Source organism: Miniopterus schreibersii (assembly GCF_964146895.1).
Source record: "Miniopterus schreibersii genome assembly, chromosome: 10".
In the NCBI taxonomy this organism is placed as follows: Eukaryota; Metazoa; Chordata; class Mammalia; order Chiroptera; family Miniopteridae; genus Miniopterus; species Miniopterus schreibersii.
Window position 1 is genome coordinate 54,776,499 of NC_138110.1, and position 16,918 is coordinate 54,793,416.

At 51.8% G+C, this 16,918-nt stretch overlaps 1 protein-coding gene across 7 annotated transcripts in view; it reads left to right on the forward strand.

Moving 5' to 3' along the window:
- PTPRT (protein tyrosine phosphatase receptor type T) overlaps positions 1–16,918 on the forward strand; it is a gene marked incomplete at its 5' end in the record, with an annotated part of 804,541 nt that overhangs the window by 784,983 nt on the left and 2,640 nt on the right. For all 7 annotated transcript variants that reach the window (XM_081150334.1, XM_081150335.1, XM_081150338.1 and 4 more), the window contains 5 exons: positions 494–643; positions 1,348–1,521; positions 5,010–5,141; positions 13,767–13,892; positions 14,779–14,942. In XM_081150334.1, coding sequence (XP_081006460.1) covers positions 494–643; positions 1,348–1,521; positions 5,010–5,141; positions 13,767–13,892; positions 14,779–14,942 — 746 coding nt within the window. The remainder of the gene's footprint in view (positions 1–493; positions 644–1,347; positions 1,522–5,009; positions 5,142–13,766; positions 13,893–14,778; positions 14,943–16,918) is intronic.

A 16,918-nucleotide genomic window follows, 5' to 3' on the forward strand; every position in this document is an offset into this window, starting at 1 on the left:
TGCTCTTCCAAGGGCCCCCCTTAGGAGAGATGGGACTTAGGTCTTTGTACCCCAGCTCTCCACCTGGCATTGCTTGAGGGCTCCTTCCTGAGGCATTAGGTCCTCGACCCTGCAACGGCCCAGGTGTGCCCCTGGGACTAGGAAAAAACCCTCAGCGTGAATCCCAGGTATCTAGTAAGCAGCCTTCAGCAGGTCAAGATGACAGCTGAGGGGACAGGGGCAGGACACCAAGAGCACCTGCAGTAGCACGTCCACAAGCTTCTAACTTTTACCTGTGACGATGCTGTTCAATCTTACACAAGGGACAAAACTCACCATAGCTGAGGCCGTCACAAAGCATGTGGAAACTTGGCCCTTCCAGTTATAGGCAGGAAGGTGGGGATTCTGCAGTGCAGGTGATGCCCATCCTTCACAGCCGCGGACTCAGTGTGGACACCCAGTCCCAGTCACTGTTTTTACTGGGTGCCCTGTCCGCTCTGCCCTGATGTTGCAGGAGCAATACGTGTTCGTGCACGACGCCATCCTGGAGGCGTGCCTCTGTGGCAATACCGCCATCCCCGTGTGCGAGTTCCGCTCTCTCTACTACAACATCAGCAGGCTGGACCCCCAGACCAACTCCAGCCAAATCAAAGATGAATTTCAGGTATGAGCACAGCCCAGGCCCAGTGGCGCAGCCGGCGTCAGGGGCCCGGAGCACACGCGTGGGTTTCTTTGTGAGAGCTGATATCTACGGGCGTCCAGCGTCTGCAGCTGTAGGGGCTGCAGAGTGAATTCCAGAATATGAACCAGCCGCGCGCTGCTGTGGTACCCATCACTCAGTGATGCCGACGCTTGTTTTAACTACGATTAGGTTTGAACTGAGGGCATATTTAGTTCTAGGCCAAGCTGCGGGTGGAGACAGGTGTATACACGCAGGTAGGTGTGAATTTCATGCTCCTCTGTCCCTGAAGAGACGGGTTTTCTCAATATTTCTGTACAATTGGAGTGTGTCCTAGACCCTCACTACTCAAAGTGGGGCTGGAGACCCACAGCATGGCTTCCCCTGGGAGCTTTGGAAATGCTCCAGGGTTGGGACATGAGACTTGGCTCCCTCTGCCCTCAGGACAGCTCAGTGCTTGGAGCATCGGCCCGTGCACCTAAAGGTCGCGGGTTCAAATCCCGGTGAAGGGCACATACCTGGGTTGCAGATGATAGGATATCACCACAGAGGAGGAACCGCCCTGGGAAAGGCACCAGAGGCCAAGCTGGAAGGATGGAGAGGGGGGGTCAGGCTGAGTTTGAACATCACTGTCCCTCTGTTCTGGGCAAGCATCCGAGCTGTCTGTCTATCCACCTTTGCACCCGCAGACCCTCAACATCGTGACTCCCCACGTCCGGCCCGAGGACTGCAGCATCGGGCTCCTGCCTCGGAACCACGATAAGAATCGGAGCATGGACGTCCTGCCCCTGGACCGCTGCCTGCCCTTCCTCATATCAGTGGATGGAGAATCCAGCAACTACATCAACGCGGCACTGATGGACGTAAGCTGAGCCCTGCTGGGGAACGCCCCTGCTGGCTCTCCAGGAAAAGCTCGTCCCCAGGTGGAGGTGGCTGGGCCTCCCCGAGCATTCTCTCCTTGCTTTTGATCTTGCTGGCCCCAAGGACCTTTGCTCCCCCTGAAGGCTCTTGTCCAAGCCCATAAGCTGTGCTTTTGACTCTTTTGCTCCCATAAAGAGTCTGGAAAGAATTGACAAAAGCTTAAAGTGGTTCCCCTGACACCACCACCGACCTAGTCCCCGCTCCTGCTGCCAACAGAGCTGACTCTCAGCCTTGAGTGCAGCTCAGGAAATATTCTACATGCCAGGACCTCCCAGACCTGTTCCCAGACAACTCCTGTGCAGAGGCAGGAAGGAAGATAGCACCTAGTAGATGCTCAGTCAGTGCAGTGGGAGGCAGCAATGGGAACGTGGACTATTCTGTTAGGGGCACTGTCTCCTGCTTTCTCAGCATCGGGTGCTCAGAAAGGGTACCCCACCCCAACCTGGTTTGGGATTAGCGGGTTATGTCCCTGCCCCAAAGGGTTCATGCTCCTGACCAGCATGGTTCTCCCCTGGGTCCTCCAGCTACTTCCAGTTATTGTCCCCACACTTCTGGGAAGTAGAAATATTTGCAGCAAGAAGGAACCAAAATCGTCTAGTCTCATCCTTGCACTTTTCAGCAAAGGAAGTTGAGGCCATAGAAGGAAAGAGACTTGCTGAACGTCACCCAGAGAGCTAGTGGTAAAGCCAGAACCCAGGACTCCTGGTTCACACTCTAGAATTCATTTATTGAGCCTTCCCACACCACAGTTTACTCCATCCAGTAAGACTCAGACATCTTGCCTCCCGATGCTCAGGATTGAGAATACCATTGCCTGATGGGGGATGAGCCCTGCCAGGCTCCCTTCCCCACGATGTCATCCACCCAGCCCAGGTGAACCTCCCATCTCTCCCAGAACAGACAGGAACAGGAGGTACTCTCTTCTGGGGCCAAGACCACCAACTACCTCTCTGGCCTCTGAGCCTCCTGAAACTTTCTCTCCAAGGGTCGTAGGTGTTGCAGGCAGAGAGATGACAAGAGGTCAGTGCCTGTCCCAGTTCTGTAGGGATGTGCTCTAGCCTCTGCTCAGAGGGTGCTCAAGTCCTCCATGGAAGGCCTAGGCCCAGAAGCAGGGAGAGTCTGGTCATATCAAATAGCTGGAAATGAAAGGAAGACCTCTGGCATTAGCTTTGGAGCGTTCCAAGGTCAAGGGGTGCATATATATATGTATGTGTGCATGCATGTGTGTGCATGCATGTGCAAGTGTGCATGCATGTGTGGTAAAAGATGGAGCCTGGGGGTGCACTCACACTTCCAAGTTCCCCTTAGCTTTGTCTTCTACTTGTCACGACTCCTGCTCCCGCTCCCTGCCTTCCTCATCAAAGCAAGGATCGCACATGCTCCTGGCCTCTGCTTAGTAGGTTAGACACTGCCTGGAGTCAAATGCCTTCTTCCAAGCAAGCTCTGATGCTGATAGTATTCTCTGTGTCCACAGGGCATTTCTCCTGTGAGCCATCACTGGGGCCTTTGCCTCTCTTCCCAAAAAAAAAGTCCTTATCTGTATTCCAGCTCAGTCTATGCATTATCTGGTAACCATAGCAGCTTTGCTCCCAGCAGAAAAATATGAAGTCCTCTGGGTTAATTTTTAATGTTTCCCTGGTAAGGGATGATGTTATCCATGAAATGGATTGCTGGCTGGTCCCTGAAACCCAGCAGGAGCACGGATCTCGAACATATTTTCAGATAAGGCTTTGTCAGGCATGCTGGCCTAATAGAGCATTTATCACGGGCATGGGGGAAGGGAAGGACACTAACGTTCACCGAGCGGTGGGCACCAGGCCGGCCCTGGACTGACACTGTCTGGCTCGCGTTTGCCTATTATTATCCCATTTCTAGAGGAGTACTCGGTGTCAGGGTATCCCCATGACTGTCTCCAGGCAGACTAGCTGAGAAGCCATGGAGTCAAGGGTCCAAACCCCAAGTCTTTGATTCTGAAAGCCTGATTCTTTTCCATAGTTGGCAATGGCCCAGAGACCTGCTGTATGCAGGGAGAGTTTGGCTTTAGGGAAAACTATTTTGCCTCCAGACCTTCCTCTGACCATTCCACTGGCCAAGAAAAGACCCTTAGAACACAGGACCCCCAGTGCATAGGTGGGATCCACCATTGCATGGCTTTTTTTGGCCACAAGTGCCCTGAGAGATCACAGAGTGAACGGGTGCTTTGGATCATCTCCTTGGCAGGATCTTTGCCTGGTTTGGATGGGTGATCTCCTCTCCTCTCCCCTCCCCATCTTCCTGCTGACCTGTGACTCCACTGAAAACATCTGGAACTCCACTAGGGACCCTCTCCTAGGAGAACTTGTTACAAACATGGACTATTTTTTAGGTTTCACAAACCACTAGCGAGGCGGAGAAGCTCCCCAATCTTTCCAAACATCTCACAGGACTGTAACAAATAGGGCCCTGTCAGAGCTTAAGGTATAGTCCAGACTCTCATAGGCCGTTTTCTCTGGACCTCAGTTTCCCCATCTGAATATGGGACTGCATTTATTTGTCTTCTAGAACTGTACTGGGTGTCGGTGTGCCAGCACAATGTCCAAGCCAAGGCTGAAGAACCAAGTCAGGGGTGTGTCTGCCCTGACAGCAGGCTCACAGCTCCGTTCTTGCTTGCTGGTCTTTTCACACGCAAATCTCATTCAGTCTGTAGGACGTCATCCCCTTGGAGTTATGATTTCCATTTTCCAGATGAAGAACCTGAGATTTGGAGAGATCTAATAACTTGCCAGTGCTTAGCACCAGAAAAAGTGACTTTGCAAATGATGCCTGAATGAATGCATGGATGCATGAATGTCGGATGGATGGATGGATGGATGGATGGATGGATGGATGGACGGACGGACGGACGGACGGACGGATGGATGGATGGATGGATGGATGACATAATGGACAAGTGGTAAAGCTGAGTTTGAACTCAGGCCAGCTCAGCCTCATTCCAACCTTGGGCAGGAGTGAGCCTCCTGCAATATGAGCCCCTTCAGGAACTCTCTACCCTGGGCTGAGCCGATCCTGCAGCACCCTGGGCAAGGGACACAAGACATCCCTTTTATCCCAAGAGAAACCTTGGCCAGGAGAACAGTGAATCTCCATCCAGAATCTTTCATTTCAGAGTGTAATGATGATTATTTGCTGAGCTCCAAGACACAAATAATTTATTTGGATAATCCCCATCCGAGTGACACTTTCCTAATGAAATTCTCAGTTTGGAAGAGAATGAGTTCATTAAAAAAGGTCCCCTTTGCCACCAGGGTGCCCAGAGATAACAGCACGGCCAGGTGCTCTGTGTCATCTATTTGGCAGGCTCGGGGCCTCTGGCAGCCATCCGGGCCTCATCAGCATCAGAACATCACTGATGGATATACATTTTACGAAGCCTGTGTCATTCCTTTGTCAGAGCCACAAGCAGCCGGCCGCCTTTGTGGTCACGCAGCACCCTCTACCCAACACCGTGGCGGACTTCTGGAGGCTGGTGTTCGACTATAACTGCTCCTCCGTGGTGATGCTGAATGAGATGGACACGGCCCAGGTAGGAGGCCTGGCCACTGCCCTAGGTGCTCAGGTGCATTAGGACAGCCGTGCCCTAGAGTTGGAGGGAGAGCCCTGCGGTCCAGCAGAGCACTGCCTCTGCCCAGCCGAGCTGCTGTGTGATGGACACTGAGGCTGTGAGCACCAAGAGAGCCCACTCAGCCTCTGGCAGGGCATCTCCTTGCAGGCCCTGCCACCTCAGGGCCCTCCGTATCCCAGCAGTGACCCCCTTGTATGGGCTTTGTCTGGCCCCCTGCCACCCAGTCCCAGACTCTGTGCTCCATTCCCCAGGCACTGGTTAGGGCCTTGTTCCAAGTCATGCAGAGCTCACAGAAGAGACTGCTGTCCCCAACTCTGAGCGTCTCCAGCCCCACAGAATATCCTGATGCCTGGCCACACCCACCCACCCTGACCCCCTACATGATGCAGCCTGCACAGACAGAGCCTGGGCTTGCACCTTGGACCCTTTGCCCACTGACCAGCGAACCACGCCCTGGCTTCATCAGAGGTGGTCCTCGTGTCCGGCAGGCTTCCTGCCTGAGCCCCTCTGGGTCTGACTGCTCCAGGCATCATGTGCCTAGAGCACATCCCTGGGCTCAAGACGCAGGACACGGATCATGGGACAGTGTCTGGAGCCCACATCCCCATGCAGGGCAGCTGTTCCTGGGTAGAGGAGATGACACTGGCCTTTCGGGTTTTTGAAAAGCAGTCCTTTCACTATCGTGAAGGAAACTCCCAGTCACTCGGTGCACTTCTGTGTGAGTGCTGGCCTTGTGTGGGAATAAAATAAAAATGAATCTGAGCTATAGTCTCAGCCTCCAGGAGCTCGCAGTCTGGCTACAGAGACAGATGAGCAAATTGTCCCCACCTCGTGTGGCAGCACTATAATAGAGGTCAGCGGCGAAGCGCTGTGCAGGAGGGAACAGGGAACAATTAATTCTGCCCACAGGGTGAGGGAAGGCTTCAGAAAGAAGGTGACCTTGGCCTTGAAGAAGGCAGCAGAGATTTGGCATGTGGGGGATGGAGCAGTTGGGAAAGGACATTCCAGGCGGAGGGAGCAGCAGGGGCAAAGGCAGGGTGGGGTGAGTGCGTGCAGAGGAGCTCTGCGCAGTGTGGCGGGGGCCCGGGCTGGGGCAGGAGACGGTGGTGATGCCAGAAAGGGCACAGGGCCCAGCTTGCAGAGGGCCGCCCATGCCGGGCTAAGGAGCTTGGGCCCTGGCCTGCAGCAAGGTAAGTGGTTGTTGTTTTTAAGACTTTTATTTTGTACGCAACAGAATCCTTTCTTTATATTAAAAGTTTTTGTTCAAGTCCAATAAATGAAGGAGGTACAATTGAGACCTCCTAGCATTGAAGTGGGGGGAGGGGGTCTAGAGCTTCACCCACCTGGGCTTTTGGCTCCCCCTGGTACCTCTTAGAGAGTCACCTACCATAGGTACCTTTGTGGAACCCCTGGGGTTCCTAGGAGCACAGTTTGAAAATACTGTGGAAGGAGGAGAGCTATTGAGAGGTCGCGTGGTGGTGTGACAGTTTCCTGTTCGAAGGCTGAGTCTTGGGGCCAGTGAAGAGAAAAAGCTGGAATAAAAACCTGGAAACCTGGAGATTGGGGCGCAGAATGTTACAGATGTGCAGAAGATGAAGGGATGAGCTGGCTGAGGAGGTGACCAGGAGGCGGGAGAATGGAAGTTAGATGTGAAAACGCCGTCAGAGTTAAAGTCCCAGGCTTGGGGACCAGATGGATGTGGGAGAGGAATGAGAAGGAGAAGTCACGGAGGGCCGCAGGGGCTCTGTTCCGGGCAGCCAAGTGTCTGGGGCTGCGACCGGCCCAGGTGGGGAAGGCAGGTGGGGGAGCGCGAGAGGGAGCGGGGAGGGTGGGGACGCCGAGGGGAGTAGGTGACAGAGGTGACATTGGGCACGACTTGGGTTTGCGGTGAGAGACGCTGGGGACAGGTTCTGCTCGTTCCCTGGGCGTGTCTGCTGAGTACTGCTATTTGCCAGACGCTGTTCTGGGTGCTGGGACGCACCAGTGAGCAACACAGAGAGCAAAGCAGAAAACCCCCATCTCCCGGGCAGCCTCTGTTCTAGAACAGGAGAGACAATAACAGCACGCTCTCTGTAGTATCCTTATTGCATATTAGAAGGTGACAAGTGCAGGGGAAAAGAAAAATAAGAGAGTAGGGTGATGAAGATCGGAAGGCTGGTTTGGGGGACAGGGTGCAACTGTGATAGAGTGACCTACCGAGAAGGTCACATCTGAGCCCAGGTTTGGAGGAGGTGAGAGAACGAACCATGTGAGCATCTCAGGAAGAGCATCTGGTCTGAGGGGACAGCCCACACCAAGGCCTTATGGTGGGCACAGGCTGGCCCATCTGAGGAATAGCTTGGAGGCCACTGAGACTGGAGCAGTGTGAGTGTGGGGTCAGCAGCAGCAGGTGACAGGTCCTGGAGAGCTTTAGGAAGAACTTTGGATCTTATTTGGAGAGAAATGAGGAGCCATTGACAGGTTTGGGGGAGAGGAGTGACTTGAAAAAGTAATTCAACATTTTTTAAAAGCACCTCCCTGGCTGCTGTGCTGACAATAGACCGTTGGTGTGGGGAGGGGGACGGGTGGCTGCTGAGAGTGGAAGCGCAGAGAACAGAGAGGGGCTTCGGCAGTAGTCGGGGTGAGAGGATATGGCCGAACCTTGGTGGTAGCGATGGAGAGGATTCTGGACAGACAAGGTAGACCCAATAAAATGTGGGAAGTGAAAGAAAATAGGATGACTCCAAGGGTCGGGCCCAAGCAACAAATGGTTGGAATCTGCGATAAGTGTGAAATTAGACGATTTCCATAGAACAAAGACCCTGGCGGAGTTCCAGAGCCACAAGGCATCACGTCGGCTCCTTTGCCTGAAAGTGAAATGGTGAGCGAATGTCGCCCCATGAGCCCGTGAGCAAAGCAGAGCCAACGGAAGCCTGTTTGCTGTTCCCTTGGTCTAGCATCCCGTTTTTTGCTAAACCAGAGCTCAGACACAGAGTATTTTCAGAGAGCCTCACTTTGGGACACTTAGAGGAGAGAAGCAAAGGTCAAGGTCGTTGGCTAGAGCGTCCCCTCTCGGGGCGGGTCCGGGAGAATGACGATCTTTCAGCCCCAGATGTTGGTCGGTACAGCCTTTGAGAACTGATTCTCTAAATGCGAACACATCAGGCTCAGCAGTTCCCCGAGGTTGGCTGCCATATGCAGCTGGCAAGCATCCCCTGGAACCGGCAGATGAATGGAGCACTTACTGATATAAATATCATCACCGCAGCAGCTGGGCACCTTTCGAAAATAAACAGTGACACAGCGCGAGCATCAGAAAAGCCGCCCTCAGCACCTGGAGGGGCAGCTCTTTGAAGTGGCATCAGCATTTGTCTGCCAGGGTGCCCGTGCCCGTGCCAAAGCAGCCTGTAGCTGCAGCCTGCGCAGCAACTCTGGCAGGGCAGCCCCAGGTCCCAGGCTCATGAGATTGCTCCCAAGAGGACCAGTGCCACATCCTGTGGTTTGACTGGGGACCATAGGGCTCATGTTGGCGGTGTGGCTGAGCTACCTGTAGGTTGCAGCACATAAGGTTGATGGGGTTTGGGGAGGATTCTGCGCTCACTGTCATCCTGACCGGAAGTCAAAAATTGTTTCTTAAGTTGCACAATTCAGTTGTCTCTTTCCTACCTGTTTCTAAAACCTGCCCTGAGCTTTGCCTTCCACCCACCCCACCTTCCTCTCTAGATATTCTCCTGAAGCCCCACCCTTCCTTCCGGGAAACGCACTCTGATGCGACTGTCGGTGACTGTCGGTGTCCTGTCCTAAGCCAGTTTCCACCCCCTTGCTGGAGATGCATTGTTCACCCCAGGGGACCGTGGAGAGGCTGGATGGAGGAGGGATGTGGGCATGGCACTGATTACTGTCCCTGTGCCCACTGCCTCACCCACCATCTGTCTTCTTTAACTGGCTACAGTGTTAAAACCAATTACATGTTTTCGGCTCTTTATCGAATCTAGTTAAAGGAATTTTATAATCACTGACCTGAATTTTAAAACCAATTCAGGTGGCTCTTTTATATTTTTTTCTCTTAGCAATACGAATTCACTTCACCTTTGGGTGGCTTGGGATTGGTTCCCCTGCCCTGCTCCTTGGATCACAAGGACCTTGACAAGTCGGGTCCTTAATTTCTAAGGCTGTGACATTCCTTGGCTTTTCCATTTTGCCAAAGTATTATTTAATTAACGAAAGGTATAGCTAAGATGCATGGAAATATGCTTTAAAATTGTTTATTCCAAAGAAACAAGCCATATGCTAGTTTTCATTCAGCACATTCGGGCATGTTTATTCCAGAGACTAACAAGCTTTCTAATTCCATCAGCAAGAAATGATGTTTAGCAGTGGAGCTGCCTTAATGTTTGTTACAGTTCACGTGGGAATTTGCTCTTTGCGCGGCCCACACAGCCATGGAGGCCACTTGGTGGAACCATGTGTGGCAGCTATTCCCGGGCTATCCACAAGTGCTTCATGATTTCCCCTCAGTTTCACTTGTTCTGACAATAAGTAGCAAAAGTCGCTCTGCTTTTCTGGGGGCAGCATGGTCGTTTCTAAATCAGCAGCCATAGCAGGACCGCTTCCCTCCAGGTGTGGTCTTCTGCACTGGCTGTGTGTCTGCAGAGGGGAGGCCACTGTGGACAGACAGCACCTCCCTCCCCACACCGCCGGTAAGAGGGGAGAGTCCTGGGGTATGAGGTCGCAAAAGGCTGCTGGTCCAGGCTCTAGGCTGAAGGATTTGAATCAATTCTTGGAGAGAGCGTTTCGACAGTTTTCCATCTAAGGAAGAAAATACCAAAGTGTTATTGCTTGTATGTGTGGCCCCGGGTCAGCTGAGACCTCATGGCTTTAGAGAATCAAGTGGACTTTTGAACCCCCCATTTCCAGGGTCTTAAGAAACCATAGGTCTCTACCCCCAAGATTTCTATAAAATGCTGATGCTCATGTGTTCGTGGTCTGGCCCCTCAGACCACATCTGCGGTCTCTGCTCTGTTTCTGTGTCACCCAGGAAGCAAAGTTCAGGTCCTCGCTAGTTTCCACAGGAAATCAATAACATTGAGCACTGTGCATGTTATTATAAATTTGCTGAATATTTAGGAGGTGGGGGGGGGGGGCACATGACACATCGATTCCCCTTCGACTGTTTCACTGGCTCCGCTGCACCCAGCCTTCCTCCCCTACCTCCTAGGTCCCCCTCCAGAACAACCCACAGGACTCCAGAACAGTGCCCCCATGTCCAGGATGCCCCCATCCCCACTGCTCCCCCAAGCTGGTTGATCAGGAATTTTCACAAGGGCAGTCCTTTGGGTATAACCCTAAAGAGAAATTTTCATAAGAGCTACTAAGTGGAGGGAGAAAAAAAAGACTTCACTTTATCCATCTCGTTGGAGTGGCCTCCCCCACATTGCCTAACAATTATAGCTCACATTTACTGAGTGCTCACTAGTTACAGATCCCTGTGCTAAGCAGACACATTAAGATTCACAGCCGCTCATAACTCAGACAAGCTAAAAGATTTGGCCAACTCATTCAGCTAGAAAGTGACAGGGCTGGGATTTGAACCCAGGGCACTTCTAGTGGGAGCCCTTTTGCTACACTGCATACACAGCCAGAACGGCAGCGCCCACCGAGGCTCGACCCCAGTGCCTGGGCACCAGGACAGCCTCGAGCTAAACCACAGAGGACATTTCTTGTTGATGAGAATCATTTCTGAGCCCCAAAGGGTCACTAGGAACACTTGGCTTCCCCCCTTCCTTCTGTCCCCATGGCTAGATTATGTGTGATGTCCTGGGCTGTGGGGAGACCCTGATGACCCTTGGCAGCTAAAACGCGACATCTGCCCACAACACCCGGCTGAATGTCACCACAGTGTTGCTGATGCGATCTAGAGAATTAGGGAACTTGAGTGAAAGGGTGGCCCTGGTTTAGAATTAGAAGGATTCTGCAAACTTCACCAGCCCTCTGCGCATTACAGGAGAGTGACCTGGAAAATCAAATGCAGAGAGGTGTCCCAAATATAGAAGTCTTATTTGAGGCATAGTAGAACCTATTAGCTTGAGAAATTGGTCTGGAAATCTTATTAAAAGAGAAAAATCATTCCGCATTCTCTCCAGACTGAAAATATTGGGGGTAACAGACTTTCCCTGATGCCTCGGACCCCTGTACCTGATATCAGGATCACAGTCAACCTCTGGCAAGGCTAAATTCAATGCAAGTGATAAAGGCAGTTATTTTTTTTTTAATGGGCAATTCTGATGAGTTCTGATTTCTCTGGCTAGCCACAGATTTATCGGTACTAGTCTCTCATTATCGGGAAGGGTGCAAGGCCGAAGAGCCAGTGGCAAAGAGAAATGAAGTTCAAATTGTGGATTTGTCATTACTGCCCAGCTCAGCAGATGACTGTCCAGCCACGGGGCCCCTGTGCCCAGCCCCCCAACACACACACACACATATACACACACATTAGTATGCTCCATTAACCCCCAGTGGAGACGCCAGGACAGCAAGCACCACTGCGTTAGGAAACCTAACCTTGCACATCTTTGCTGTTTGAGTATTTGAGACGAGGTAAGAAGAATTCTTCAGCTTTAGATGTTAGGCATTATCGTAATTGTTATTTTCATTGAGCACTGATAGGTTCAATGATACTGTGAATGGCTGGGATTTAGTGGGTGCTTAGTCCATGCCTGTTTGTTCACATGCATCATCTTCTCTATTCCCAGAACAAGCCAATAGTACAGGTGTTGGCCAGCTTTCTCTGTGAAGGACAAGATAAGCAATATTTTAGGTTTTGTAGGCAATGTGGTCTCTGTGGCAACTACTCAGCTCTGCTACTGTGGCTCGAAAGCAACCACCGGCAGTAATACGTAGACGAATAAGTACAGTGGTATTTCAATAAAACTTGACTTACAGAATCAGGTGCTGGCCAGGTGTGGCCTGTGGGCCACACTGTGAGCAGTGTCATCCCTGAGCCGGAATGTGAGTTCCACAGCTAGGAAGGAGGGAAACGGAGACGTGTGCGTTTCTGTCTCCTGCATCTTTCCTCCTCCTGGCTTTTCCATTCTGGCTCCGGTTCTGGAGGAAGGATAGAAAAAAAGACACTTCTGCATGTGACTGGCCAGGGTGAGTTGGCTATTCTCTCTCAACAAAAGGGACAGTGGTCGCTTTCATGAAAACCCTGCATCCGTGGCGGCTGAGAGGAGGCCACCGGGTTTCTGTGGCTCACCTCTCACAATCTGACTCCTTGTCTGCAAGCTCAGCGGAGGCTGTGGCAGACCCCGCTAATGAAGGAACTGATCCCGAGCTGCCCTCAGATGCCTCGGAGGGTCTTGTGAGTCTCAGCTCTGTCCTCTGGGCAACCCCCAGGTCGAGGGTCTAACACATGGCCTTTTTGTCTGCACTGGGGTGGCCCCTAACAAGCATGCAGCCCAATCTTAGCTCCCTTCTGTGCCCAGTGCCGAGGCCTGTAGACCTGGACAGGGTCCACTGTCTGCCACCATGCCCCTTGGGAACCAGGAATTTGAGGAGGCACGTTTGCCCCTCTTTGAGCCACAACCCCTGCCAACTACCTCACTGTTCTTTCTCCAACTAAAGTCAGCTGGTGGCTCAACAAATACAGGGGAATGAAGAATCTATCTCTCTTTCTTGCTGAGACTATAAACCTGAAGAACAATTTGTGATCTTAGGCCACAGTTAATGTCAATCTCTGTCTGCACTGTTGATATTTGGGGCCAGAGTACTCAGTGGGGGGAAGTATACTTGCCTTGGAAGATGTTTAGCAGCATCCTGGCCTCTCCTCACTAGATACCTATAGCAACCCCCAGGTGTGACAATCAAAGATGTCTCCAGGCATTTCCAAATGTCCCCTGGTGACAAAACAACCTCTGCTGAGACACTGTGTTAGGTTGAGGGGCAGTCGTTGCCTTTGCTCTCAGCCATAGGATCTAATTCCCAATTCCAGACAAACAGGAAAGATCACTTCAAGAGCTCTCAACACCATGCTGCATCACCTTTTGGTGCAAGGTAAGCATAATTATCCCCATTTCACATATGAGAAAACTGAGGCTGGGTCACACAGCTGGTCAGGAGCAGAGCCTGTATTTGCACCCAAGCCTACCTGATGCCAAAGCTTAAGTATTTTCTAAAACTGCTCGTGATCTGATCATGAACATTGTGAAGGTTTTCCTGGATGGGGAAGCATTTGCCGTGATTCGCGTTACTGAAAAGAAAACTGGGGATTGTACCTGCCCTTCCCTCGGTGTGTTCTATCTAATCCTGACAGCAGCACGTCAAGGTAAATATCACTCTCTCCATTTTACAGGTGAGGAAAGTGAGGCCCAGCAAGGCTGACAAATGGTGTGAAATCAGCATGGCAAAGTGTTTCTGTGCTCAGAGCTTTGACTTGCCCACAACTCCCCCGAATGAGTGGCCGCTCCCCAGCGGGGAAGCAGAGTCTAATTTTCTACGCAATACCTACGCTCTAGCCAGCGTGTTCTGCTGACAAGAAAGGCTCAGTGATGACATGAAACTAACCCCTTCCCACCCTGTCCTTGCCTCCTCCTGTCACCTCCTTCCCAGCTCTGTATGCAGTACTGGCCTGAGAAGACCTCCGGGTGCTACGGGCCCATCCAAGTGGAGTTCGTCTCCGCCGACATCGACGAGGACATCATCCACAGAATATTCCGCATCTGTAACATGGCTCGGGTAAGCGTGCGCCGCCATTGCTTCCCGTGCCCCCAAAAATAGAGGGAGGCTGCGGGGAGAGGACCCTGCCCGCCAGCCGAGAGTCTGTGCTGTTCTCTCCCGATCATCTCGTCCTTGGGGAAGTGATGCCTCTGCCGATTCCAGCTCCAGACCCAGCCATGGCGCCAACACAGAGACGCGCAGAGCGGGGCGACATCCCGCCTGCCATCTGCCTGTTTCCTGACACACTTGCTGCCGTGTAGACAAAACTTCTTAGAAATTAGCGCTTTCCTACTGTGTCGCACTGTTTTGGCATGAGTCGATGCAGCCTTTGATTGGCTCCACTAAGCTTTGGGCTAGACCCTGGGAACAACACCAAAATGAAAGAGAGTTGCTTCCAAGAAGAAATTCACTGCTGGGTGGAGGAGTATAGGGTGGGAGGAAGCAGATTAGTAATCTATGAAATGGTGGCTATTTGACTAAGTGACTTTAGTCTTTATTGGGGGCCCAGGATGAACTGAACTCAGCCCCTCCCTCAGGGTTCACAATCTACTGGGAAAGTGAGATATATTCTGGCACATGAACCTCAGGGAGAGAGATCAATTCTAACTGGCAGAGTCAGGGAAGGCTTTTCCTGAAGAAGGGGACATTTGAATTGGGTTTTGAAGACTGAGTAGGAGTTTTCCAGGTTGAGAGGGGGTGCATGCAGGGCAGCCATGGCAGGAGAACCAGTGTGCACAAAGGTATAGAGATGAGTAAGGAGAGAGTCTGTGACTCTCCCCACAATGACATGGCTTAGACCTCATTTAGTCTGTCTTCCACACAGTGCTGCAACCCCCAGGGTATCTGGAGGGCTTGCATCCCCACGTCCCCAGCAAAACAGCCCTAACAACTTCTCTGTTCTCAGCCACAGGATGGGTATCGTATAGTCCAGCACCTCCAGTACATTGGCTGGCCTGCCTACCGGGACACCCCCCCCTCCAAGCGCTCTCTGCTCAAAGTGGTCCGGCGGCTGGAGAAGTGGCAGGAACAGTACGACGGGAGGGAGGGACGCACCGTGGTCCACTGCCTGTGAGTATTGTACTATGGAGGGGTCTCTAGGGACACAGAGTGATGGGTGATAGGATGGCCTTGAGGATGTGGCTGGGCACAAATACCAGCCCTAGGCACACCTGGTTGTACCACATCTCAACATCCCTTAAAGGCCAATGGGAGTGCATTCAAGGAACTGCAACCCTTTAATGGAATGGAATTTCCAGTCTGTTGCCCTGAACTAATGTTATATGACATTTACTGATGCAAAACCTGGTGGCCTTTCCCCAAACACAGAGGGTGGACAGAACAAACCCCAATGCTCCCAAGAGGGAGATAAGCCCCGCCCTCCAGCAGGAGGCACGATGTGTCCTGCCAGTCACTAGAAAGCTCAGGATGAAGAGGGTTCCACCAACTAGATGCTGCTCTATTCTTTCCTGAAGAAGGATGGGAATGGGTTAAGTGAGCTTAATGCCAGGCACTCAAAATGAGTCACCTCATTCCATCCGTGAGGTAGATTTCATCATGTTACAGTGAGAAGACTGGGGCACAGACAGGGCAAGGCATCGGGCAGCTAAGAGAGGAGTTTTGAGTTGGATCCACTGGCGTCCAAGCTAACGTGCCATCCATCACCCCACACTGCCTCTGAGTAAACCCAGGGATTCACCCACCGTGTCTGCAACACATTTTCCCAGGACACCGTGGGCTCCGGTCAGCTGTGTTTATACCTCCATTACTGGGGTGAAATGGAACCTTCACCTCATGTCTTAGGATGGGCAGAGCTAGGGCACGGGGATTTCCAAACAGCCCCTGATGTCATCTTGCAGAATGGAGGTCAGGACCCTTAAAGCATTGTGGCTGAAAGCTATCATCAAAGAAATCACTTAATTTTGTGAGTCTCAGTTTCTTCATCTGTCCAATGGGTATGTTGAATTAGGTCATCTTAAGACACTGTGGGACTTTGAAATATTTAGAAAATAAACAGTTTATCTGCCAACATACAGAACTGCAATATCATGGTAGCAAATATGCAAATGCCTGGGTCAGAGTCTACCACAGGAGTATAAAGTAATCTCAGAGAGGGATCCTAGAGACCTGGGACCCAAACAAATCAGGAGCCATAACAGCTGGGTATAGAACACTTGATTCACAACCATTCACTTTGCTTCTTAGAACCTGAAAATCACTGGGGAGACATGACCGAGAGGGCCTCCCTCTTTAAAAAGGCGTGTTAAAGGAAGATTGAGCCAAAGTCGGGCCTTCTTCAGAATAAGTATCTGTGGAGCTAGTGGAGGCACTAATAGCACCTTGACCTCAGAATTGAGTTGTCTTTTCAAAACCAGCTTATCATCCTCCTCTTTCTAAAAGGTGGTGCATGCACGTCAGAAGAATCACAGAGCTTAGAGAGAAGTTATACACACACACACAGCTGAAGGCCACCACCTGTAGCATCCCCTTTTCCCAAAGGATGCAAGCCTCAGACTACAGTCCAGGAAGATGCCATGAGGTGTTGCATGTCACATTGGTGGGTGACATCAGCCAAGATGAGCTGCCTCTGCTCACATCCCAGAAACTGGCAACTGGTCCCCTGCCAGCTAACCCCTGCTCCCTTCAGTTCGCTCCCACACATTCAGGTGGCCTCACCTATAGCACAGAGCGACACCCATCCTATCAGGGTCTCACTCCACTGGGCCCAAGATGCCTGTGTCCACCCACCTCCTCTTCTTGGACCCTGCTGTTCTTGCTCCAGAAAATACTGAACCCTCCCTCCTGGGGGTCCCCTCCTACTCTTTCCCATGGGATTGGTTTTTAGTCTTTTGCAGAAGTACCTTTTTATCCATGTCTCCCTTCGCTGAGGCAACCAGCAGTTTGAACCAAAGGAAAGCAGAGGGTGTCCTTCTATCAACAGGGACCTTGGCATCCCTGGTGATCAGGGACACCAAAACAGACACTGAAATGCAGGCACTTGCCAGTGAATGGAGGGCAACTGTCTGTACTTGAAACATCTGGTGGTT